At 56.9% G+C, this 8,864-nt stretch overlaps 3 protein-coding genes across 3 annotated transcripts; 1 reads left to right on the top strand and 2 right to left on the bottom strand.

The window, feature by feature from the left end:
* Positions 1-53: 53 nt before the first annotated feature.
* SODALDRAFT_346152 (hypothetical protein) lies at positions 54-2,743 on the bottom strand (the record flags this gene model as incomplete). The annotated part of the gene is made up of 2 exons (XM_028613241.1): positions 2,274-2,743; positions 54-2,195 (listed from the first exon to the last, which is right to left on the bottom strand). The coding sequence occupies exons 1-2, from the start codon at positions 2,607-2,609 to the stop codon at positions 54-56; spliced, it is 2,478 nt and encodes an 825-aa protein (XP_028463836.1). The 5' UTR covers positions 2,610-2,743.
* Positions 2,744-3,218: 475 nt separating this feature from the next.
* Positions 3,219-7,889, top strand: SODALDRAFT_316295 (hypothetical protein). Its single transcript, XM_028609309.1, has 4 exons — positions 3,219-3,483; positions 3,622-3,742; positions 3,827-6,750; positions 6,853-7,889. The coding sequence occupies exons 1-4, from the start codon at positions 3,481-3,483 to the stop codon at positions 7,504-7,506; spliced, it is 3,702 nt and encodes a 1,233-aa protein (XP_028463835.1). The 5' UTR covers positions 3,219-3,480; the 3' UTR covers positions 7,507-7,889.
* On the bottom strand, positions 7,573-8,094 carry SODALDRAFT_56590 (hypothetical protein). Its single transcript, XM_028615487.1, has one exon. It carries the CDS (start codon positions 7,996-7,998, stop codon positions 7,639-7,641), a length of 360 nt encoding a protein of 119 aa, XP_028463834.1. The 5' UTR covers positions 7,999-8,094; the 3' UTR covers positions 7,573-7,638.
* Between the last annotated feature and the right edge of the window lie 770 nt (positions 8,095-8,864).

Here is an 8,864-nt window from a genome sequence, read left to right as displayed (position 1 = left end):
ATCCCAATACGTCAAAAACTGTACAATATTCTCCTCTCAGTAAACCCACCACCCTACTCGTCATCATCGTCCTCGTCATCATCGTCCTCGTCATCATCGTCCTCGTCATCATCGTCCTCGTCATCATCGAGATCATCCAGCTCCATGTTCAGGTGAACGCTCCCATCATCGCTCTCATCACCTGCTGCGCCATCTTTCCCCGCATCAGCAGAACGATCAGGAATGACCGGCATGGCAGCCCGTTTCGTGTCCACACCCTGACGCTTCTGCGGCGGATCCGCATCAACGTCCTCGAGCTTCCGCTTCTGTGCAGTGGACGCATCCCCCGCCACCTCGATCGACGACATCGACATCGACGACGCCTCCCGCCGCAGGAACGGGCTCTCGCCGGTTTCCGCTTCAGAGGCCCTGCCCACGTCCTCCGACCCCGCCGCCACGACGACGATCGTCTCCGCCGGTGTAGCCCCGTCCCGGTTCGTCCCGTTGGCGGCCCCAGCGCCCTTCATGACCTGGTCCCCATCTGGACCCGCGCCGCCGACGACCTTGATCTCGGATGCCGCTCGTTCGTCGCCATTCTCTTCCTCTTCCTCTTCCTCCTCTTCTTCTTCTTCTTCTTGCTCCTCCAGCTCTTCGAATCCGGCGGCCAAGCGAATGCCGTCGCCCGTGGTCTGGGCCGCCGACGTCCGAATGTTGGACCGCAGGATCTCGACGCCCTGGTCGCGGGGGAACTGGCGCGAAAGATGCGGCAGGATGCTGGGGTGGCTCTTGCCGGTGTCGCTGATGTACGGGTTCAGCACGCTGGCGAGCATGGCGCCCTTGCACTGCGCGAGGATGGCGGTCTGGTCGAGGAGGCCGCGGAGGCCGGGCTTGAGGTGCCGTTGCGGGAGGTGGGTCAGGAGGTCGGCGAGGAGGGTCTCGGCCGCGGCGCGATGTTCTGTCGACAGGGGTGCGATGGTGGAGGCTTTCGAGGCGGCGTCGTTTTGTTGCTGCTGCTGTTGTTGTTGTTGCTGCTGTTGCTGTTGCGGTAGGAAGAGGTCTACGTTGGCCGTGACCGCGGCCCCGTTCCTCTTGGCCTCCGCGCCTTTTTTCGCCGGCACAGAAACCTTCACGTCGTCGAGATGGCCCGCATGCTGTTGGAGGTCCCTGCAGCAGGCGAGGATGACGACGCTGATGGTGTCCACGGTGGGCTTCGCTATGCCGGCTCCGCAGATGGGGAGCAGAACGGAGAAGAGACGGTACGTCGCGAGCCGTACGGCAGAGTTGTCGACGCCGGATTTCAGGGCAAGAACGGCGCTATCTACAGCCTCCGACGCAAAGGGGAGCGCGTTGTATCGCAGTCTCGCGACGAGGACGAGAAGGAGGTCCAAAGCCGCGATGTGAATGGCGGGGACGACGCTCCAAAGCTCCTCCTTCTCCTCCCTGGCGACGGCCGGATGTGTCTCCAGAGCCTGTTCCCAGGACTGAGACTTGCGGCTACGGCTGATGAGACACAGCCGGTTGACGACATCTACCAGAGTGCCGACGGGGATGGACACGGCACTTTTGGTGGGATAGCGAAGCATGTCGGCCATGAGACGAAGCAGGCCGATGAGCCTCTGGCTCCCGGCCCGGACGCCTTTCCACTCGGGTAGTTCGAGAGACGATGAAGTGCCCTGGGGTGGACCGTTGAAGTCGAGCTGGGACCGGGAGGGGGGGATGGAGGAGGAGTCGACGCCCTCTTTGACGGCACGGAAGACCTGGAAGGCAGCGAGGCCGAAGTCGTCCATGACATCGGCCATGAGCTTCGCCCACGCGTCGCTGGGCCCAGTCTTGCCGGCTAGGGTGAAGTGGAGCGAGATGGCAAGCCGACGGCTAGCACGCTGCAGAGACAGCGGGACCAAGGTGTCGTCTGAGGAGGTCGGCGCAAGATAGGTTCGAATAGCGGCTCTGATCTGGCTGTTGAAAGGGCGACACGTGGTAGGGTATAAAGGCAGGAGGGACGAGAAGGCGTCGAGAATGGTCTCGACGAGAGCGGAAGATACTCTCTGGCGCTGGCCTGCGGCAGGAGGCTTGATGAGTTGCAGACAGGCATTGAAGAAAGTAGCCATGGTGGGAGTGGCGATCTCGCGAGTGAGGGTCTGATAGTCGTGGACGAGGGTGTATATCCTGACCAGGCCCACGACTGAGAGTTCCTTGGCCGGGAGAGGATCATTTTTCTGATGGTCCAGTTAGATGAGCGGAAAAGAATAAAAGGCAATGTCAGTCCAGTTGTCAACAAATGGGGTTTATCCAACCTGAAGTATGTTCAACATGCCGCGAACCCATGGACCCGACTCGCGCAAACATTCCCATCCGCCGACGTCCACTACAGCCTTGGCCAAGGCCGCCCCTGTGAAGCGCCCAGCAGCGGTCTTTCCATTCAGCAGGGTCGTGATGATCGTTTTCAGCTTATGCACGAGCATGGAAGCTTCAGAAGAGCCATCTTTGGCCTTGGGGTCATGCTGAATGGACAGGATGTCTTTGCATCGCAGGACCTGGTTGATAGAGGCTGGAAGGGAGTGAGGGAGCTGGCTGGGAGGAGTCGATGTCAAGCGGCGACAGAGGACGCGCAGATCCGGGGGCAGCGACATGGCTTCGAATTTGAGAAGGGTAGAAAGCTCAATTAGAAAATTTGAGAAATAAACTGGGTCGTAAACATAAGACTACCTATCTATGACACTGGGTGAGTGAAGGTCTGGTCTTGAGTGTTGGAGTTGAGGAAGTTCGAAACTTTTTTTCTTCAAGTCACATTCGATTGTAAAGGTACCTAAGAGGTTACGTTGCGCATTTCATAATAAGGTACCTGAAGATGTTTTATACAGAGTACCCTGTGGATATCTTCTGTCATCAATGGCTGGAATTATTGGTTGGCTGGCTTTTTTGCTTGCCTTGACTTGGTCGAGTAACCAGTGAAAAAACAGCTGTACAAGATACTTTTTATACTCTGCTCGATGTGCACTATGATGGAGTACTCGGTACTTCTATTTCGCTAGCTGTGCTTGTGCTACCTTATGTTGGAACTGAAGGCAGCTTGGAGCTGTTCCTGGCCAACCCGCAGGCACCTGGACAGTCCATGATTGCGCTTGGTAAGACGACAGGTACCTTACTCGGCTGACCGCCTTATGTGGCGTACAGGTCAGGTACCTTATGAAGTACCGCGTCAGAATGTTTCTGGGAACCTGGAAACGTGAGAAACGTGAGAACGTCCATCGAAAAGCTGCATCCCACCTTCCTTACCTTCATGTAACGCCACCTCCGTAATAAATCCCGTCTCTCTTCTTCCTTCATACCTATCTACCCACCACGGAACCACAGCGTCAAGGAAAGACGACATTACCTTCCGCTAGTCGTCTGGCGGCCCCGATATCTCCTTTTCTATCATGCTTCGTCGCTGTCAAGGGCCATTATAGCGTTGTGGCTTCGTCTCTCCTCGACTGCCCGGGCTGTGTGCCTCATCGCAACATGGTAAATTCAATGCTGCTCCTTGGAATTGATTTAGATCACCCTCTCCCACCTCTCAGGTCTCCGGCTACCATAAGATGGGGCTGCAAATGTCAATTGCATGTCGTTCAAGCTAACGTGTCTATCAATTTCGTTTCTCAGCCGGACCCCGTCAAGGCTGCGCATTATATCCAGGCCCTCTGCGCTGCCAGGGCTGAAGGCAACTGGGAGGCCGTCCCCGAATTCGTGCGCAAGATCCGGAAACATGCCCCGGACCGAGCCTGTACGCCTTGAACTCCCGTCCGCCCTTCTCCCCTTCTTCCCTGCTACTCTCTACCTCTGTGCTAACTGTGCCTCCTCCGCCCAGGTCTCGCCCTGACCGCCGAGGTCGAACATTCCATTTCCACCGCTGCCAAGCAACCCGGCATTGCCTCTCGTCCCTCGACCGCCCTCACCGCGAAGGACCTCGACGTGTCCAACCAACTGCCGAAGCTTCTCGAGGTCATAGAGAATGAAGCACAGTTCCTAGAAGACAAGTTTCAGGCCCAGGTCTGCGTTGGCTGGCTTCACTGGACCGTCGGCGAATACAGTCTGGCTGGCGTCCGACTCCCCTCTCGCCTCGACCTCGAACAAATTCAGTTCGACCCGACCCACAAGGCCTCCGAGTGGACCAACGTCTGCGCTCTCAAGGCCGCCTACCTGAAAGCCGACTGCTTGGTGGTTGGCAAACAGAGGGAAGAAGCGCTGCGCATCTTCGAGGCCGCCCTGCCGACCTTGTCCGCCGTCCCCTTCGGCAAGGCCACCGGAAAGCAACTACGATACTGCTCCGAGCTGTTCCTGACCGAGTTCTGCATGCTGCAGAGCCAGGCCCTGCGCGCAAACGAACGGTCGCTGGAGGACCCCAACTCGCTGGCATGCTTCCGGTCCTGGGCCGATTACTGGGATGCATTTGGCGGGTCGCTGGGAGGCCATGGATTCAGGGGCTCTGTGCCGAGGAGGCGGGTGTGGAACGAATACTTCACCGCCTTGTCCACCATACTCGAGCTGGACCTCCCGTACCCCACCGGTCATCCGAAGAGCATTCCCGCCGAAGAATCCTCGGCGAGAGCTCACCTACGCACCGAGTTGGCCAAGGTGGAGACGGCCTACGAAGCCTTGCTCCTGAACGAGACCAAGTTCCCCCGGGCGGACGAAGAACGTGAAGAGGTTGAGAACTTTGTCAAACTCACCATGAGAAACTGGTCTCTCCTTTGCGGTCGCGGTTGGCGTGAGGATCATCTCGGTCCCGATGGACGTCAGGGCATCAGCCGCCGCGTCCTGGACGTCCTTTACCGCGCTGCCACCAAGACGTACCATTCGACCACGATACTGCGATGCCTTTTCCTCGTCCACCTTTCCGTCGCCGAGTTCGGCCTAGCCTTCAAAGCGTTCGATTCGTACCTGGACCTCGTCAAGCATGGCAAGGCCCGTGTGGACAAGACGGGCCATCTGGAAGGGGCACTCGATGATGATGCCACCGTTCTCGAAACCATCTCGCAGTGCATACTGGCGCTGTGTCGGTACGGGGGCCGGGACGCCGCCGAAAAGGCACGAGACCTTGGCGGTGAGCTCGAGGACATGATGGCGAGATTGCCCCAACTGAAGGCAGGCGTCTCGGACGGAACGACCCTGCCGGAAATCGAGGAAACCACCAGTCCTCTGCACCCAGAGGTCCCGCCTAGCACCGTGGCGTTGTCCTGGCAGGCTATCGGTCTCTCCCATGCGCATTGGTCTCGCGTCACGTACGATGCCGTCGCCAGGACCGAAATCCAGGGGAAAGCCATTCGCTGTCTCCGCAAGGCTCTTACCCCGGAATTGGGCCGCACGAGAGACGTCCGCAGCCTGTTTGCTCTGGGCTTACTGCTCGCCGAGCGGCGGGAACTGTCATCCGCCATCGAGCTTGTCAAGTCGGCGTTGATTTCCAACAAGTCGGCCGATGGTACCGGTACCCCTAACCACTACCATGGGCCGTTCTGGCAACAACGCTCGCTCATATCTCTCTGGCACCTGCTGGCCCTCCTGCTCAGCGCGAGGCAAGACTTCTCGATGGCGGCACGAGCCTGCGAGGGCGCCTTTGAGCAGTTCAAGGACCCAACCGTTCTTTTCGGGACGACGACGCATCCGCTTTTCAGGAGCGACCATCTGAACGAGCTCGAGGCGGCCGACGAGAAGAGTCAGGAGCGCCGACGCGGCCTCGTCGATGACATGGACGACGCGGAGCGGGAGAGCCTCCTCGAGATCCAGGTCTCGCAGCTCATGCTCGTCGAACTGCTGGAGGGCCCGGAGGTGGCGGTGAACGCGAGCGACGAACTGCTCTCTCTCTTCTCGCGGCTCTTTGGCGACGTGCAGGCGTCCCCCAACAAGTCGTCTGCGCTAGGGGCTCCCGCGCCCCCGCAGGCGCCGAAGAGCTCGGCGGGTACGTTCCGGAGCATCAAAGGTAGCATTTTCGGCGGGCGTTCGGCAAAGTCGCATGACACGGCCAAGCCAAGCGCGGGCGCGGGCCCGGGTATGAACACGACCCTGGAGAGTGAAAAGGCGTCGGTGTCGACACGGCCGCAAACGACGCAGACTACGGCTAGTATCGCCCCGACCATACAAGTGACGGGTGAAAATGGACACGCGGTCCAGAGGCGACCGTCCCGGAGATTGTCCAGCGCGCGTCGGGCGCGGAGCGAGTCGGGGAAGCGCAACAGCCTGCTGAAAAGGGATCAGAGCACCGGTCGTCGGAGGGCGCCCAGTGCCGGCTCGTACCCCCCACCTGCTACCATGGCTGATGGCGAAGGCTTCTTCGCTCCCGGTCCCCATGACGCCGCCCAGCAGCGAGGGGACCATGGCACTACCCCGAGCAAGCGTCAACCTGCGGCCTCGTCCTTCTCCCGGGGGCAAACATTATCGCATAGCAACTCGGTCGCATCCCAGGGGTCCAGGTCGACGGTCTCCTCCTACCCTGAGATCACGTCGGACGCGACGTACACCATTACCAGCCCCTTGCCGATTATCCAGTTCGGCGCAGAGCACGAGCGTAAGCAGCGGGTGGCGCTCCTCATCAGGGTCTGGCTCGTGGTGGCAGGGTTCTATCGGAGGGCGGAGATGTTTGAGGACTGCCGGGGTGCCATCGCGGAGGCGCAGAAGCTCGTCCAGGGACTGGAAGCGACTGAGCGGGAAGCAGAAACGATCTCGGCATCGAGTCAGAGTCCCGGCTGGGCAGAGAAGAAGAGCATTGACGAATTGTGGGGTGACGTCTGGGCCGAGGTATGAGAGAACAACCTCCCCCCCCCCCCCCCCTTTTTTTCTTTTTTTCCTTCCTTTGTTTTCTCCTTAATCGCATGCACGTCAGCTAATAAAATACTTTAGCTGGGATACTTGTCGCTCGCCAAGGGCGCGCCTTTCGATGCTCGTTCCGAGTTCGAAGCCGCCCTCACCCGTTTCCCCGACCATCCGTCCGCCATCGTCGGTCTCTCCAACATCCTGCTCGACCTCTACTCCGAGAAGCTCCTCCCCCTACCGACCATGCCCGACCTCGCCACAGTGGAGGACAATTTCGTGTGCGTCTCGCTTCAATCGTCCGGTTCCATCCCCCGCATCACGACGCCATCGCAGGGCCTGCCTTCGACGCCCATCGGCCTGGGCATCAACCCCGCCACCACCAACTCGGATCCTGCTGCTGCTGCCCCTGCTGCCGTCGTCACCCTAGTCGCAAGGAATGGCGGGACCAAAGGTCCCCAAGCCGACGACGACAAGACCCTGCCGGCCGCCTACAAGGCGACGTCCCTGCCGCTGATCGACCGGCTCGCGGCGCGCGACCGGGCCAACGGGCTCTTGAGCGGCCTCACCAAGCTGGGCTCCTCGTGGGACTATCCCGAGGCCTGGTTCACGCTGGCGCGGGCGCATGAGGAGAGCGGGCTGTTGGAGAGGGCCAAGGAGGTTCTTTGGTGGTGTGTCGAGCTCGAGGAGGGCCGCGGCGTGCGCGAGTGGAGGTGTCTTGGTCATGGTGGCTACGTCCTCTGAGTTGGTTCCCTGGGACGTTGTTTTCATTACCGGCCTCTTTCGGTTTTTTTCCCCCCCTCTCTCTCTTCTCTTCTCTTCGTTTGAACTTTTTTTTCAAAATTTCCTTCTTTGTGTCACGACAAGCGGGCATCATCACCTGAGAGAGTCCTCCGGTCTAAGTGGTTTGGCATCCAAAGCTTTTAGCATCTTGTTTTGCATTTGTTTAATTATTTTTTTGTTTCTTCCTCTTTGCTTATTTGTTAGCTTTTGTAAAGAGCTATGGAATCGAATAGGAGAGGTTGGAAACGAAAAGAACAAGGAGAAGTGAAGGATAGAGATAGACATGGGAAAGAAGAAGAAAATAGCCAAGCAAGCGTTGAATACGCATTTGGAATCTTGCCGTCGTATCGTATATCCCTGTATCGTCGTAACGACTTCTCTGAAATGTGAGAGATGATGAGCTGGAATATTTATCCCAGACCAGGTACCCGTCCTAAGGCCCTGTCCAGGCATATCTCTGGCCAGCCAGTACTATAGGACCTAGGGCTTCTAGGATTCAAAAGGGCAACCTTAGGGTATCCAGAGAGCTAAACTTATAACCCGCGGCAGACCTATAGCTATGTACGTACTCGTGTACACTACCTAACACATATTAAGTGACATTGTCACTTATATCAAATCAGATAGCGAGGAGACTCGGTCTATTAGGATAAGGTACACCTCTGTCAGGATTAGAAACGTTAGCTCAAAACTTAGCCCTATGTCTTAATTGATTATTAGATTACGCTGCCGGTCCGTACTTTTCTATCTATTGTATATAGGGAGGTATAAAATCAAATATCGCTATGAGACTAATATTAAGCTAGGTAAAGCTATTACTACATTTCTTACACTATTTAGACTAGTTTTACTAAGAGATAGCGAAGATACTAACTATTAATTAAGAGTATTAAGGAAAGGTATTAGAATTTTATATAGTAGAGGTACTTAAAAATACCATTGTTCTCCTTATATTTGGTTGTACTACTCGCAGGGGTCCCTGTTATCCTTGGCTAATCATTTTACGTTGTATTCGAGCTAACGCTTCTAACCCTGGCAGGGGCGTATTGAATCAAACGGTAGCATGCACAAAATGGGTCAACTAGGTTTTATTGGTCTCGCTCCCCTCTCTCAACTCTCACCAGTCGCTCTCATAATCGTTGTTCTCATATATCCATAATTACATCTTATTCCAGTGGTCGACTTTCGGAAAACATCTCACTCACATTCACAAACAGCTTCAAGTGATAATGTGACACGGCCTTTCTGCATCAAATCAGTAACCACGAAGAAGAAAAAAAAGAAGAAAAAAAGGCACAATCAAGTTTGCGAAATAAACG

Source organism: Sodiomyces alkalinus (assembly GCF_003711515.1).
Source record: "Sodiomyces alkalinus F11 unplaced genomic scaffold SODALscaffold_10, whole genome shotgun sequence".
In the NCBI taxonomy this organism is placed as follows: domain Eukaryota; kingdom Fungi; phylum Ascomycota; class Sordariomycetes; order Glomerellales; family Plectosphaerellaceae; genus Sodiomyces; species Sodiomyces alkalinus.
Note: the sequence above shows the minus strand (reverse complement) of the source record. Positions and strands in the feature narration are given on the sequence as shown.